Below are 15,835 nucleotides of genomic sequence, written 5' to 3' on the forward strand. Positions count from 1 at the left end.
GTGGGAGGTGTGGGTGGGAATTGGGGGAGGGGGATGGTCCTTGACTGGGGATGAGGCGGGGCAAAGCCAATTGAATTGAGGTCATAGGATTGGTGGGAAAGGCGCAGTTAGATCATTTTCAGTAGAGGTGGGTTTCAGCCCCACCTCCAGCCAGCTTTTCCAAAGCCTCCCTCCCCAGCACGACAGTCAGTGAGGGCTATAAACACAGAAGAGCCCACTCTGCTTTATTTACAACACGCAGGCTGTCTGTACAAACAGCTGGCCAGAATTATTAAAAACAAAAGAGGTGAGGAATCGTCACCTTTCTGTTTTCCTTCCTCCCTTGGCCAAGCTCTGGTTGGCACTCCACCTCTGAGCTGCCACGCTCAAAAGGGGAAGTCCTAAATTAAAAATACAACCGGTGTAGAATAAATGGGGAGTGAGATAGAAGATGAGGGAGGGGAGTGCTATATTTACACTAGAGTTTTATAGACAACTGTCCCACTCCATCCCAGTTCTAACCCTGGCCCAGAAACTGAGCAGTGGCATGGACAGTTTAAGTGTCTAGGGACCCAGAGAGCCTCCCACCCGCAACTGCAATGGGTCCAAGTTCAAGTCCACAAGGTGGGAAGGAAAGGTAGGGTAGGAAAACCACTCATTTCCAAACCAGTCTCCCCTGGGAATTTCTGCCTCGAAGTGGGACAACATCCCAGCTTCAGGGAACATGTTGACCCTGAGGCTCAGTTCCGAAGTCACGTTTCCATTTGAAGTTCCAGCCTGGAGATGGCATGTGTCAAGGTTCTCCAGATTTCGGAGGCCCCCCTAATCGCCGGGCCTCTGGCCGCAGTTCCTTGCATTTCTGGCAGTAAAAGAAGTCAGGGACATTGGTCTTCTTAATCTTAGCACAGGAGAGGTGGATCCACGTCCCACACAGGCTGCACTCAATCATGGGCCGGCCTGCAAAGGGCTTTCGGCAGTAACACGTGATCAGATCCCATGAATCATCACCTGGAAAAAAGAAGGTATGTTTGGTGTTCTGAGTTCTTGGAGCCACACTACCCCAAGACCCATCAACCCAGTTGCCCCTGGGCAGCCCCAAATTTCTCACCTGATTCTACCATGATGTCCTCATCCATGACCCGCATCTCGCCTTCACTGGAGCTGGCATCTCCATCTTGGCTTGTTTCAGTGCTGCCCACCTCCTTGCTTTCACTGTCAGTGGGAGGGGCTCCTTCGGGGTGCACTGTGGCAGGGGGTCTAGGAGCCTCAGGTGTTGGTAGCACAGGGGCTGGGGCTTCCCCTCCTACCATTGCTGCCATCTCTTCCTCCTCCTCCTCCTCCTCTTCCTCCTCCTCCTCTTCAGAGTCTGTATCACTGGGGGGTGCCCGGGGAGGCCCAGGAGGTGGGAGTCTATCCCCTCGCTCTGCCTTTTTCAACTTCCGCTTCTTGCTCTTCTTGATTCGAGACCTCTTTTCCCCATCCCCAGGGGCTGGGCGGGGCCTCCGAAGTACCCCAAAGCCTGTCCCCCCTCCTGGCCCCAACTTTCGATTCTTTCGGTCCTTCTTTCGAGGAGGCTGGGAGAGGTCCCCCTGGGAAAGGGGCACTGGGGTGAGAGCAGCAGGGGGCCGGGAGGCATGTGTCAGGGACGTGGGGGACAGTGGAGATGCCATTTTGGGCCCATCTAGATCAAAGAGGGAGTCCTTGAGTTTCATCTTCTCCAGCAGAGTGGCACTGTCAGGGGCCTGCAGACGAGGGAAAGTGGACCTTGGGGGTCCTGGCTGGGTGGGACCTGCTTGAGCCGCCCTTCTCTTGGATGACTTTGCTTTCTTAACAAAGGTCTGGATGGTTCTGAGATCTGAGGGGGCTGAGTCCCAGCCGTCGCTATCTGCCGCACTCTCACCTCGCAATGGAGAGCTGGAGCCAGAGGCTGGCCAGTCACTTTCCTTAAAGGACAGAAAAGACCAGGGTCAAAGGGGGCCCAGCCTTATCTCAGCTCCTCTACATACCAAACTTAACAGATGAAAATATCCTTCCAAAACCACCAAATCTCACTAAATTCAGAAAATTTGTTACCATCCCCATTCTCCTCAGCATCTCCTCTTGAACACTTCCATGTAACCTCTGCCCTCAAATTCTCACCATCTCCCCAACACCCACTGCCTTCACAACACTGCGTCCCCTAGACCAGAGCAGTATTTCTTCAGCTGTTTCTGTGCTTCATTTGTTACTATCTTTAGCTTCCTAACACTTATCCCAGAGGACCTTCCATTAAGAACACCCCAAAACCATTCACTGCACTCAAGCCACCTGTTAATCCCACTCCCACCCCAGATACTAGTTCTCCCACCAGAATTTCCATTTCCTTAAGTCTTTCACATGTAATTTTGAGGCTTTGTATATAAAGTAACAAAGTCTGGTAAGCTCAAGAGCTCCTCTACAGCCCTAGGACACCACCCTCCAGTCAGTTGTCCTTCTGTCCCTACCTCCTTGCTAGGGGGGATGTAACCTGCATAGGCCAAAACAAAACTGCAAAATTTGTTGAAATCCTCAATTGTCCTCCGACGTTTCTCTGGTGGCTGAAAGAAGAAAATCACACAGAGTTTAAGAGGGGCATCTCCAAAGGCATAGTCCCCAGAGTGAGGAATCAGGAAAAGGTGGAGGGAGAGAGGAGAGGCCCGGGCGGGGGGTGGGGGTGGGGGTGGGGGCGCGGCTGCAATAATATTGGGCTGCAAAGGAATGGGAAACCCTCACCTGAGTCTCTGGTTTAAGGGTCGGAGGTGGATCTGTAAAAGCAATAAAAGCTGAGTCAAGGCACTAGGAAAGAGTCGGTGTGAAACCCCACCTCTCAACCTTCGCGGTCCCAAGTGAACCTCCTCCACTCCCAGGTCCTTCAGCCAGGCGAGCAAGCCCCCAGCGGTGCTGGGCCCGCCCCTGCTCCCCCTTCCGCCCCGCGAGGGGCGGAGCCTGGGCGTGGCGCCCTCTCAGGCCTCGCTATAGCGCTCCCCTCCCCCTCAACCAGAGGCCTGGCGCCCCGCCCCCCCAACTCACGGTTTCTCTAGACTCCGAGCTCCTCGGCTCTCTCCGCGCCCCACCCCGCCATACCGCTCCCTGGACCGAGCCTGGGCTGCCGCCTGCCCCTGTCCTTCACACGCGCTCAGTGCCCCGAGTTCCCACCCCGCCGCGCTCTACCGCCCCGGGCCCTCCGCGCCCGCACACGCCGCCCGCCGGCCCCCAGGGTCCAGGATGACCACGCCGAACCGCTCCCCGCCCTCCGGCCCCTTCTACTCGAGCACGAGGCCCGGCGCGCCCCTCACCCCCCCCCCACCCCCAAACACACACGGGCTCACACATCCAACGCCACTTCGCGGCCGGGACAGACCAGAGAGCTCTCACCCGGACGCGGCCCCACCTGCCCCCCCATGCTCCCCACAATTTCGGCGTCCCTCCGCCCCCATCCGGGGCTTTGGCCCCTCCCCGTCTCAAGCTCCTCGGGCTCCCCGCCGGGCCCCCGGGCCCAGTTCCGAGCTCTCTTCGGCCGCCGCCCCCCCTCCGCCCCCGGACTCGCCACCAAGTCACTAAGACTACGGACCCCTAAACTCTAGCCCCCACCCCAGCTACTCTGCCCGCCCAGCAACCCCAGCTGCCGCCGCCGTTGCCCCCCTCACCCTCCGCAACTCCCAGGCTCTAACCCTCGCCGACCAAAACCCCCCTCCGGCGCAACTCGCCGGCCTTAAACCCCCACCCCGCCCCACCGCCCCCAAAACTACCCTGCTCTCGTCGCTCCCCAGCTCCCTCTCCCCACAGCTACCCACCGGCATAAGTCCCTCTACCGCAGACAATGCCCAGGCCCCCTCTTCTCCCCACAACTATCTGCCCACCCCTCCAACAATCACCGGGCTACCTCCGGCGGCAACTACCGGGAGCTCCGGCACCACCGCCACAAACTCCCCCACCTCGGCGAACTACCGAGCTCCTCACTCAATCCTCTCCTACATCCTCTCTCCTCAACAACTCTACGGCTCCCAGATTCCCCTAACCTCTCAGTTCTAGGGCCCCAACCTGCCGGAGGCCCTTTCGGCCCCTAACCCTCGAAGCTCTGGTTTCCAGCTCCCACTCCCCCATCCCACCCCACCCCCTCTACACACACACAGCGTCTAATCTCCAACTACCCCCGGCCCAGTCTCGCACTCCTCTTTCCTCCAAGGTCTCTCAACTCGTCACTCTCCCACCTTCAGGGGCAGGCCCCCGACCCCCTCCCCGCTCTCCCCTGCTGGACTCCGGGGCTCGACCTCCAAGTTTGCCAATAGATTCCTCGCCCGCCCCCCGCCGGCTCAGCGCCCTGTGCCGGTCGAGAGCTCACCTTCGGGACTGGGCTCCGCCATGGCTTCCAGCATCGCCCCCTACCCTCCTCCCGGTTCGGCGCCCCCCTCCCCTGAGCCGGGGATCCCGGTGCCGCCTCCGGTGCTCGGTGCTCCTACTGCCTCGCTCCACAGAGGTGTCTCTTTCGGCTCGGTAGTGACTCGAGTCCGCTAGCCGCTGCCGCCACCTCCCTCTACCACAGCCTCCCGCACTCCCGGACCGGGCCCCCTCCCCCCGCGCCGCCGGCCGCCTGCTCCCTCCTCCTCTCCACCCTCCCTCCTCCTCTCTCCCCCTCCCTTCGCGGGTGCTAACGCGCAATGCATCAAGGGGATTGTAGTCAGTCCGCCGTGAGCGAGAAGGGGCCTGTATGAGCATCCGGAACTCCAATTCCCAGCAAACCACGGACTGGGCGCAGGCGCACTAAACTGCTCTCCTCCCCCGGGGAGTGGCGGGGAGATTGGGAGCAGAGGGGAGGGCGGAAGAGTACGCGCAGGCTCCTGGGATATGTAGGCTAGGCGGCGCCAAGAAAGAACGGGAAGAAGGGATAAGAACTCTCGGCCACCATACTGCCTCAATTCTGCAGCTTTCTATCTCCGTGGGGACCACCCCCACTTCCGGCCAGTTAGAGAAAGGCTGCTGGGAGATGAAGTTCTCCTGGTGATAATGGCTCCCTCCTCCCAGTTTTCTCCCTCCCTTGGATTCCACTCCACTGGATCCCTCACGCCGGCAAAGCGACATACATCTGACAACGGAGTCCTTTCACTAGCTCCCATACTCGAAAATCTCTTCCTTAATCCAGAAAGTTACGACACAGTTGGATGTTTTATCTGAAGAAGGTGCTTTCAAACTTTATCCACAGGAACCCACTGTAAAAAACTTTAATAACCTCAGGACCCAACCCATATACACGTATATAAAACTGAACTTTCATGAAATGATATTCAGTATTCCATCCCTCATAACAAAAGCACACTCTTAATATACACAAGGAAAAGCCCAACATAAGCAGAACAAACCAAAATATACTATTCCCTCTAACCTACTCTTTTCCCACCACTTGAAGAGAACAAAAGGGGGAGGGGAACAACACAAAGAAAAAATCCAGTTCAGCTTGGTGGTGGTTTCCTCTTTATTGATGTGCCTCCTACCTTCCCCCACAATTTCAGTCCCTTCCATCTACCCCCCAAAAAGAAGGTAGTGAAAAGAAAGGATTGTTGGGGCTCTGAGCCCCTTGGGCAGTTAGAAAGGGAACAGAAACCAAAACAATCACCAGATGTGACAGAGATTGACAATCAAGAAATCTAAAGCAGAATGGGAAAGGTGGTAAAGAAAGGGGAAGAAAGAAAGAGGTATTAGAGGCCATCTCCCCCATTAACCCTTGTGTTAAGAGGGTCTGTAGGAGAGTCTCAAACATTAGGAAGTGCAGGTCCTGAAGAAGGGAGGTGGTGTTTGAACCTCAAGGAGGAGTAGGTCAAGGAAGGGGGGCCACCTCTCTCTTTGTAGAATGGGACCCCCCACCTTAGGGGCAGCAGCTTCACAGACCGTAGACACTTTCATCACTGTAGGCAATGTATAGAAAGAAGTCTTCTTCATGGTGTTCCTGGGATGAAGACAGAAAACAACAGCGTTCAGGCATCAGAGTTTTAGTTACTTGAACCACCCACCACTGGGACATATTCTTCCACAACCATTCTTTTTGAAGACCCCAAACACCAGTGCTTTGACTCTCCCTCTCACTTGCTCCAGACCATAAGTGCTGGGCAGTATTATCCTATCCACAGTCTTGGACAATAAGATCTCAAACTACTCTCTACTGCCTTGGAACACGGAATGGCTGGAGGGGAGTCTGGACCACAGCGGTTACTCTGGTTCACTGCCCTGTCCAAATCCCTAACCCAGAACGATGCGGAAATCTTAAGGGTGAATATAAAATTGAGAGCTAAGTAAGCCAGCTGGTCCAAGAACTGCTGACTTCAAACTTTCTGCCTCTCAAGCGCTTCCAACTCCTCCCCAAAGCCTCCTCTACTTCCCAGGCACCATACCTGGTACAGCTGACCCATCGTGGCACTGGTGGGCGGAATGACGTTGTTGACGAAGAAAAACAAGGCATCCTCTGCTCGGAGATGAATTCGCTTCCGGATTAAGAAGTAGAACTGACCAACTGCCAAGATACAAGGCTTAATAAAAGTCAGAGATCACAAATACCCTCAAAAGAACACCTGCTATGTGGAGTCTCCTCCATCAGAGACTGTACTCCCACCCCCAGGAAACAAATCTGAGTACTGGGTCAGGTTCCCACCTGTAAGATCAGAAGGCACCAGGTATTTCTTTTTGTCCAGGTCTCCTATTCGAGCTTTAGGAGCCTTTTCTACTATCACCTGTTAAAGAGAAGATAAAAATTAGCAGACACTAGGTACACAGACGCACAGCTCCACCTGTCAAGAATTCAACATTCCTAGCACCCACACGTACCCCAGACTCATTTCTCTTTGTCTCTTAACACGCGGCGCAGCCCTGAATAGGAATTCTGACCCCATTGACTCTAATTCACCTAAACATCCAGGATCCCTGAATACGGCGTCATAAAAACAATTACGTTAATCAGACGAGGATGACTTATTCGGGCCAACCAGAGCTTCAATTTCAAAAACCCTATGGGAAGCTCAGACTGTCAAACGCCCCGCAGCCTCCCACGGGAACCCCAAGGTCTGTCTCTCGAGTCTACATCTTCTCACTTTCAGCTCTACTGGTACCCCATTCCTTTCACCTCCGGTCCCAAAAACAGCGGGTTGGGGCTCGTTCCCAACGCCGCCACAACCGGCAGCCTGATGCCTGCGCTGTGGGTCCCGGACTCAAGCCCAGGCTGTGGCGTCAGCGCCAGCGCCCCGCGCCCTCGGCCCTGGCTACTGTCCTCACCGGGACCCGGTCCGGGTATTTCTTTCGGATCTTTTCGCCCTCAGAGCGGCGCTTCTCGAACGGATGCTCCTCTTTATACACGAACTTCATCCTCCCGGGAACCGGGCTGGACCGGGCTGGGCTGAGGGAACCCGGGGGGGGCCGGGACGGGGGGCGGCGGCGACGGCAGCGACGCGCGGGCGGATTCAGCGGAGCGATCCCCGGACTTGCGCCACTTCCCTATTCACCAACCCCGCCCCCAGCCAACAGGGGCCTCCCAGGCTGCTATGTTACGCCACTGACGTAACTGCCCTAACGCCAGTAGCGTAGCACCACCTACTGACCTCCTCTCTCACGCCCTCAGCGTAATCGCTTTGGAATCAATTTGTAAATTACGCAGGCGGCGTAGAAAAGATGGTTGCCTTTTGCTATCGTCGGAAATAACTGAAAATCCATTTCCCGACTTTCCCCACAGGGAGGTAACGATGATAAGGGCTAAAAGATGGTAATCGTAATTTGAGACTTGGCTCTCCGAAAGCTCTTTTCGGAAGTAATGCAGAGGAAAGGCAGATAATTAAAGGATAGCTATTCACGAAATCTGTTGGTACGCTGAAGGCGGCCGTTGACACCAAAACAAAGTAGTACCCAAGTGGAGGAAGAGGTCGCTGGAAATAAGACGGCAGAAACGAAACCTGTTTGGAGAGACGCACTGGACGCTTAAGTTCCAATAATGAGTGGACCAATAGGGACTGGAGAGGAGGTCTAAAAGGTAAGGACTACGTCAGCGCGGAAGAACACTGCTGCTGTGTCCGCGAAAATCATGTGATCTCAAAGGGCGGAGCGTCACGTGGCAGGCGCGAGGAAGTAGAGCCGGCTTGGGCTTTGGGAGGAGGGCCCCGGGGAGGTGGGGAGGTGGGGCCGGGTCAGCCAGGGGGCTGGGGAGCCCGCCGCTCGAAGGAAGCGCCTGCCTAGCTAGTACATGCCAGTCTTCCAGACGAAGCCCAGCCTTTCTTGTCGTCGAGGTTTCTACTCCTTTAATACTTCGTCCTACTGCACTGAAGCTCAGGTTCTCTCAGGACACACAGCTGTCTCTTCACTCCCCACCAGGGTGCCCATCCTGTCACTAAGACCCTTCCTGCCAGGGAAAGCCAACACTATCCTTCCCCCTACACTTAGGGTCTACAGCAGGCTCTTCTCTCTCTGCCTAGTGAACAGGGTGGATATGAACAAAAACCCCTCCCTCGTTTCCCCAAACCCCAGAGAAGGACCTAGGGCAGCTTTGGTTTCAAAGTTATAATGCATGGTTTAAAAGAGAGGAAAGGAAAAAAGAGAAAGCTGGTTACAGATCTGAGGGAATCTAGGAGGAAGGGCAAATAGAGGGAAAGTAAAGGAGGGGACAAGTTTGGGGGAAGTCCAGTGGCCCAAAATCCCAGTTTCCCACCCACAGCCCAGCCCTTGGAGTGAAGAATTAGATCAGTTTTGTACAAGAGTTTTTAAAAAATCAAATCACAACAAAGCTGGCTTGGCTTCTCTTTTGAGCCTCCCGGATTACCGAATGTCTGTCTCACTCTGGCCAGTTGTGTCTCTCCACCAGACACTGTTGCGGCTCTCCTAGGTCTCCGCTTATGTCCCAGTCTGGGGTTTCCAGGAGTGCGAACACGAAGTTAGAGTGAGGCTGCTTCAGAATCTGGCCCTTGTGTCCATCCAGACTCCGTAGGGAGTGCAAGGCTCCCAGGGCAGGGAGGGGTGGGAGGGGCAGACCCTGCCCAGACAGTCCTCACCGTTGGACAGGGCATCAGACGGCATCCCGAGGGCTCACCCTCCCCTTCCCCCCCACCCCAACTCAGGTGGAGGGGGAGCAGCTGTCACCAGAGCCTATGTTGGTGAAGGTTTCGGCTCAGCACAGAACGAACATCAGCGGTGAACCTGGGACGACAATAACTTGCATTGGTAGAGTCCTCATGGGGACAGCCTCCTCACACTAGTGTAAAGCAGCCTCACTGAAGACGTGGGACAGAAAGAACCACCATTTTCTCATGAGGCTGAGGTTCAGTTTGCCCAAAACCCAATGGCTAAAGGTGAGGAGTTTAGACCTAGGTTCAAAAATTATATTCTTAGGGAAAAGAGATAAGGAAGTAAAACAGGACAAACTTTTATTCCTTCTTGGGATCCCCTACCACTCTTCTCCTCAGAAATCTAAGTGTCTAGCTTCCCTTACCTGAGGGCATCCAGCATTGGAAGCAGGTTGAGAAGGGCGGTATCACTGGGATCACTGAACCAGGATTTGATGGGGATGGCATTGTCTAGGGTGGGTGAAAAGGCACATGAGAATAAAGGGTTCAAGAGAGAAAGGGTGTTTTCCCTTTTATTTGGGGGCGGTTACTTTAAAATACATAACCTCCCTCCCAAACTCAATGACCTAAGTAAAACCTTCTGTATTTATTTTCCAAAACGAAATTAAATTTTAATCACCATATCTCATACTAGGGTAAGGCTTCTAGTCAAACTTGTGCCTTGTGTCTTACCTAAAGCAAATTTTATATGAAAAATCTGATTTATGAAACATATTGGGGGGGAGGCAGGGAACACTCTCATATGAAAAAAACAGCTTGCATCCTGACCTACTGTAAACCAGGGAATCCCAGCCCCATGCATTCAAAATACCTCCTTAGAACCACTTTCTAGTCCTGCCAGACTCACTGCCTTCTCCCTTACCTGGATGGCTCCTGTAAGCCCCTGGCGAGTTATCCAGGATCACAATGCTGGAGAGGTCACTGTGGACCACAGAGAGGTCCTTGATGTAGCTGCCCAATTCCAAAGTGCAGTGCTGGAAGGCAGGGTGGGCTGGGCATCAAAAGGAGACTCCGCCCTCTGTGATTGCTCCCCCAATCCCAACAATGCCCACAGGCAGCCAGTTCCCACAAAAGGGGATTATGTAGTACCCACACACACACCCTTAGAAGGTCCCATTCCAGAACTACCTTATGACCCAGCAATCCCACTGCTGGGCATACACACCGAGGAAACCAGAATTGAAAGAGACACATGTACCCCAATGTTCATCGCAGCACTGTTTATAATAGCCAGGACATGGAAACAACCTAGATGTCCATCAGCAGATGAATGGATAAGAAAGCTGTGGTACATATACACAATGGAGTATTACTCAGCCGTTAAAAAGAATTCATTTGAATCAGTTCTGATGAGATGGATGAAACTGGAGCCGATTATACAGAGTGAAGTAAGCCAGAAAGAAAAACACCAATACAGTATACTAACACATATATATGGAATTTAGGAAGATGGCAATGACGACCCTGTATGCAAGACAGGGAAAGAGACACAGATGTGTATAACGGACTTTTGGACTCAGAGGGAGAGGGAGAGGGTGGGATGATTTGGGAGAATGACATTCTAACATGTATACTATCATGTGAATTGAATCGCCAGTCTATGTCTGACGCAGGATGCAGCATGCTTGGGGCTGGTGCATGGGGATGACCCAGAGAGATGTTATGGGGAGGGAGGTGGGAGGGGGGTTCATGTTTGGGAATGCAAGTAAGAATTAAAGATTTTAAAATTTAAAAAAAAAAAAAAATATTGAACCAAAATTAAAACTAAAAAAAAAAAAAAAGAAGGTCCCATTCCTGGGCAGTTGCCTCAAACTGAAGCCCCTCCCTGATGGCCTGCCTCCCCAGCCTCATTCTTAGGCTTAGATTCTAGTCCCTTACCTGTCTGTAGTATCTCCTCTTGAGAATGCTTCTGCTATTATCCAGTTTATCTGCCACAGCAGAGCCATAAATCTCCATGCTTGCTGTGAACACCACCAACTCGTACCACTGGCTCACCTGAAATAGATTAGAGAAGAGGAAGCTGTCAGAAGAGGTGATTGTTCATTTGGACATACAGTTCCCTTTTACTAAGACTCCAGTGTAGACCTTCAGGCTTTTCAGCAACACTGCATGTCTCTGAGGACACAAAATTTTGAAACTGTCCTTAAGACTCCAAGTTTTAGGCATCATACCCCCTTAAGATTCACAGATGCAAGAACAAGGTAGCAGAAAGGCCATGCAAAAATAGAACTGCATCAGCATAATAAATGAACTCTAACTATGGAAAGCCCTTCTCTGATCATCCAACAACCTCCCCTCTCCAAAACTGCCCCTGCCCATTTCTCTTGATCCCTTAATTCCTCCAAATCCTCTACATTCCCAGAGCCCTAAAACCATTCCTTCATCCCAGAACTGCCTTCAGCGTCTGCAAACTCACCACTTCCAAGAAGAAATCCACATGGGGCCTCTTATGTACAAAAAACCGGACGGGATGTTTGTCTATTACCACCTGCGGAGGAACACAGCAGGGCTGGGAGAACTCCTAAGCACCTCCACCCAGGCCTCAAGGACACCCCCTACCCTCCCACTGCTTGCTCCCCTTTTTCAGGCTGCCCCCATGGCCCAAGGACGAGGCCAGGGACGAGGTACTCTGGGATTGGGAAAGAATCTGAGCAGAATTACAGACACAAGTTATTCCATCACTTCCTACTCCCACACACCTTGAGAATGAAGTCAGGAGGCGTTCCAGGCCGGACTGTGGGCCTCAGGACCCCATCATGATGGGAGTGAATAAGTGTCTCATCCAGATCCAGCACCAGGATCTTCCTCTTCACCTGGCCTGAACCACAGGGGAAGGGGTAACACCAACCTACCTCCAGCCAAGACCTGGAACCCGACCTCACCTAGGGTTCCTCCCAGCCAGCATACTCACTTAGCCGATTCCGGGACACAGGAGATAAGGGAAGGATGTCATATCGAACAGTTTGGTACTGAATTACCTAGGAATAGCAAGAGAGAAGGTTAAACCCTGGACAAGGAAATCTTCCCTACTAACAATAGGAAGCACATGTTGAACATTTACTAAAAATTGAAATGAAGTGAAAGTCACTCAGTTGTATCCAACTCTTTGCGACCCCATCGGTATAGTCCATGAAATTCTCTAGGCCAGAATACTAGAGTGGATAGCCTTTCCCTTCTCCAGGGTATCTTCCCAACCCAGGGATCAAACCCAGGTCTCCTGTGTTGCAGGCGGATTCTTTACCAGCTGAGCCACAAGGGAAGCCCCTATAAATTGGGCATGGTATAATTTAGGGTTATTTATGTAATCCTCAAAACAACCCTAATAATAATTATAACAACAATATTACCCATGTTTTAAGGATAAAGAAACCAAGGCTGAGAGAAGTTAAATAACCTAAGACCACACAGCTAGGAATTAGTGGTTTGCCCCTCCAGTAAGAATGAAGACCATGAAAGCATGGATTTTGTCTTGATCATGGCTGTATTCCTAGAACACTATTGCAAGGGTGGTTACTCAACACTAGAATCAATGAAATGATGGAGCCACGATTGTACCCTTGCAGTCCCACCCAAGAACCTGTCCTGTTACCCACGATATTATCCTGCTACGTGGAAATGCATGCCCCTGCCTACCTCCACCTCAAGAATTCTTTGTGACAACTCCCATCACCTTGTGTTGGGAGCTGAGCACCTCAGAATCCTTAGTGGACAGAGGGTAGGTATCAGGAGGGGAGGTCCTTGGGTCACTAAGGGGAAGAGAGGATGAGGGAATCCAGGGGTTGTCAGGTCAGCTAAGTTCCTCTGGCTGGGGGCCACCAGGTCTATTTTAACCAGCCACCTGTCCATTTCTGTCTCTACTAGCCAAGTCACAAGCTGCAGAGAACCTCAGCCCTCTGAACAGCCTCCTTATCCTGGTACCCAGGGCAAGGCAGAGAATACCGGAAAGCCCCACTCACCAGGCCGACTGATAGAGCACCGAGAAGGCCAGAGTGAAGGGCTGTGAGTGGGAGGTGAGGAAGGGACAAGGATGTCACCAGCCTGGCCTTCCAGCTTCTCCATCTCTCTAGAGGCTCCTGTTTCCAACACTCAGGTCTCTCGCATGCAGAGCTTGGTGATTCCCTCCTCTGCCCTTTTCTTCTAAGCACAGTCCATCCCTAGGCTCCAAGCCTCATTAGAACCAGGCTGCTCCCCACTTGCAAACCAAAGGGCCCTCTCCCCCTAACCCCAAGACATCTGCCCTTCTTTTCTTGCAGGGCTGCCGATGGGAGCCGCAACAGCTCGGGTGTCCTGTCCTGCTATCTCGGGTTGCACATGCTGGGCATGTAGGGAATGCTCTAAGCATCTGCCAGAAAGGGGGCGGGGGGAGAAACCAGACTGGAAGGAAGGAAGACAAAAGGCTTTGGGGTCAAGGAACCTGTCTCTAGCTGGGTCGGTGCACACCTCTGCACCCAGAAAACAGCTGCTATTTTCTCCCCTAAAAGAAAGGAAAGCAAGGGGGATACTCTCTGCAAGGCCAGGAAGAGAGAACAGTACCTAACATGGAAGGAAAACCCCAGGAGCTACCACACATGCATCTCAGCATCTCTGACCTCAGATTCTTCTTCGTTCCTGACCCTGTCTTGGGGAAATAGCCCTGCCTACAACCATGACCACCCAGAAACAATCCTCACCCTAAATCGAAAAGTGAAAGACTGATAAAGGAGACACTGAAGCCAAGGCCAGGCCCATTCTACCACTACCACTCAGGCAGGGCTGTCTGGAAATTTGACCTAGGCAGCCCGTACCACATTTTATTTCTTCCAGTTTTATTGAGTTATGCCAGAGTACAGACTGGAGATTCTCAACACCCCAACTCCCTGAGTCCTCCCCAGCCTCCTTCAGTGTATTCTCCCCCATGGGGGTGAGAACACACAGCATACTTATTAAGTTATGTTAGCCTAAGGAGATTTGACCTTGGAGAAAAGCTATGGAGGAGGGAACCCAGAGATACACTCCCCACAGTATCCCTCACAACGCCGGGGTCTCCTGGGAAAACAAGCATGCCCTCAGATTGAAGTCTTTACAACTGACAAGCACCGTCTTATGATGAGGACACTCAAACTTTAATGCGCTCCCTTCTGCAACTAAAGATGACCATCATAAACGCATTTTTATGCGTTTTTCAATCCCAGAGTCTTGATAAGCCTAAATATTCACACTCACACTATGAACTGGGTTTTCAGGACCTTTTGGGAAGAGTTCCCTTAATCTGAACCGCAGGAGCTTCTCCTGCACACCCAGGGCTTTTCCTAAGTTCCCATTCTTGTCACATACGCCCTCCCACCCACCCCCACCCTTGGCACAGGAGCCAGTATATTCCTTGTCTTAAGACCTAACACACATGGAGATTCCAAATAATGGGAGGGTCTTTGACTAACCCACATCGATGGATCTGCTGCCATCAAACAGGTGTTCCCCGCCTATCGGTTTCTTTAGCAACAACTTCAGCTTTCTTAAAGAGCGCCCCACCCACCACCCTGGCCCCCAAGAATTGCCAAATCCTTTTACCGTGTAGCCCCCCTCCACCATCTCGGTTCTACCGCAAGGGTCTTCCTTTTTCCCATCCCACCTCTTGCCCAGCTACGGGTGCTCTAATTCTCTAGCGGTAGAAGCTGCCGCCAAGACTCGGTTCCTAGGCCCAAACAGAGGCCCGACACTTTCCGAAAACCCTTGAGCACAGCTGACAGAGGTCCCCACCACCACCAGCGCCCACCCAAGGCTCACCGTGCGGATCTGCCTCCGCAAAAGGTAAATGAAGAAGCTCCAGAGCTTGGCGGCGAAGGCCACGAACGTGCGCAGCCCCAGCAGACACTGCGTCCGCATCATCCCGATGACCCCGGCACCGCCGGCCCCGGGGCCCCCGCGGCCCAGCTCCGCCAGCCCCCCGGGGGCAGCCCCCCGCCACCGGGAGGGGGAACGGGGGCCCCGAGTGGCAGAAGAGGCTGCAGAGAGGGGCACGGAGCGGGCGGCTCACAAAGCCACCCACGACGAGGGGAAAGCCCAGCGGAACGGGGAGCTGGGGGACAGGCGTGGGCAGCCCGCGGGGGCCCACATGGGCGGGGAGTGGCACCGACGGCTTCGCCGAGGTTGCGGGCCGAGGCAGGTCGGGCTACAGTGGGGTCCTCCGAGACCAGGAGAGAAGGGGATGGAGAATTGGGGGAGGGGGCTGTGGGGGAGGGGGTTAGGGAGAAGGGAGGGAGGGAGAAGGAAGGGGGAGGGGAAGGGGGGAAGCGGAGGGTGGCCCGCTGCGCAGGCGCGCTAGGGGGCTGCCCGCGGGAAAGGGGCGGGCGGGGGCAGCGGCGCGCGAAGGGCCGCGGAGGCGGTGGCGAACGGGCCGGGTGAGCCAAGGACCCAGGAAGAAGGGGAGGGGGAGCCGAAGGACGCGGATGGCTGGACCAGAGCGGCCTCCCCCTCCCCGAGGTCAGGGGCGCCTCAACCGCTGGGGAGCGGGGCTGCAGCCTCTGCAGCTGGATTTCCCACTCTGACGGGCGCCATTTTACCGCCCAAAGGACTCCCTCCTCCTTTCTTCCCCCCTCCTCTTCCCCTCTGACACTACTTCCGGTGGTGACGTGTATTCGCTTCACCTGGACTAAAGTTCCCCCTACTCAGTCTATGGGGGTGGGGATAAGGAAAGTGGGGCGTGTCCCGAACCAGGCTACAATATTGCGCGTGCGCGGGGGCGGGGCCTGGAGCAAAGCAGGCCCACCTTG

General features: G+C 53.9%; 3 protein-coding genes across 5 annotated transcripts; all 3 read right to left on the reverse strand.

The window, feature by feature from the left end:
• Nucleotides 1-207: 207 nt before the first annotated feature.
• Nucleotides 208-4,736, reverse strand: PHF23 (PHD finger protein 23). 3 transcript variants are annotated; one of them, XM_069603300.1, is made up of 5 exons: nt 4,340-4,736; nt 2,731-2,762; nt 2,463-2,555; nt 1,088-1,922; nt 208-987 (listed from the first exon to the last, which is right to left on the reverse strand). In XM_069603300.1, exons 1-5 carry the CDS (start codon nt 4,371-4,373, stop codon nt 773-775), a joined length of 1,209 nt encoding a protein of 402 aa, XP_069459401.1. In that variant the 5' UTR covers nt 4,374-4,736; the 3' UTR covers nt 208-772. The 3 variants fall into 3 exon arrangements, with proteins under 3 accessions (XP_069459401.1, XP_069459400.1, XP_069459402.1); XM_069603299.1 differs by lacking the exon at nt 4,340-4,736 and adding an exon at nt 4,017-4,135; XM_069603301.1 differs by lacking the exon at nt 4,340-4,736 and adding an exon at nt 3,327-3,414.
• Nucleotides 4,737-5,449: 713 nt separating this feature from the next.
• GABARAP (GABA type A receptor-associated protein) lies at nt 5,450-8,419 on the reverse strand. The gene is made up of 4 exons (XM_069603309.1): nt 7,255-8,419; nt 6,638-6,716; nt 6,381-6,499; nt 5,450-5,938 (listed from the first exon to the last, which is right to left on the reverse strand). Exons 1-4 carry the CDS (start codon nt 7,342-7,344, stop codon nt 5,873-5,875), a joined length of 354 nt encoding a protein of 117 aa, XP_069459410.1. The 5' UTR covers nt 7,345-8,419; the 3' UTR covers nt 5,450-5,872.
• A 92-nt stretch (nt 8,420-8,511) lies between these two features.
• CTDNEP1 (CTD nuclear envelope phosphatase 1) lies at nt 8,512-15,716 on the reverse strand. Its single transcript, XM_069603303.1, has 8 exons — nt 14,850-15,716; nt 11,998-12,064; nt 11,786-11,904; nt 11,503-11,574; nt 10,965-11,081; nt 9,949-10,060; nt 9,452-9,536; nt 8,512-9,159 (listed from the first exon to the last, which is right to left on the reverse strand). Exons 1-8 carry the CDS (start codon nt 14,949-14,951, stop codon nt 9,099-9,101), a joined length of 735 nt encoding a protein of 244 aa, XP_069459404.1. The 5' UTR covers nt 14,952-15,716; the 3' UTR covers nt 8,512-9,098.
• Between the last annotated feature and the right edge of the window lie 119 nt (nt 15,717-15,835).

This window comes from Ovis canadensis, chromosome 11, assembly GCF_042477335.2.
Source record: "Ovis canadensis isolate MfBH-ARS-UI-01 breed Bighorn chromosome 11, ARS-UI_OviCan_v2, whole genome shotgun sequence".
Classification (NCBI taxonomy): domain Eukaryota; kingdom Metazoa; phylum Chordata; class Mammalia; order Artiodactyla; family Bovidae; genus Ovis; species Ovis canadensis.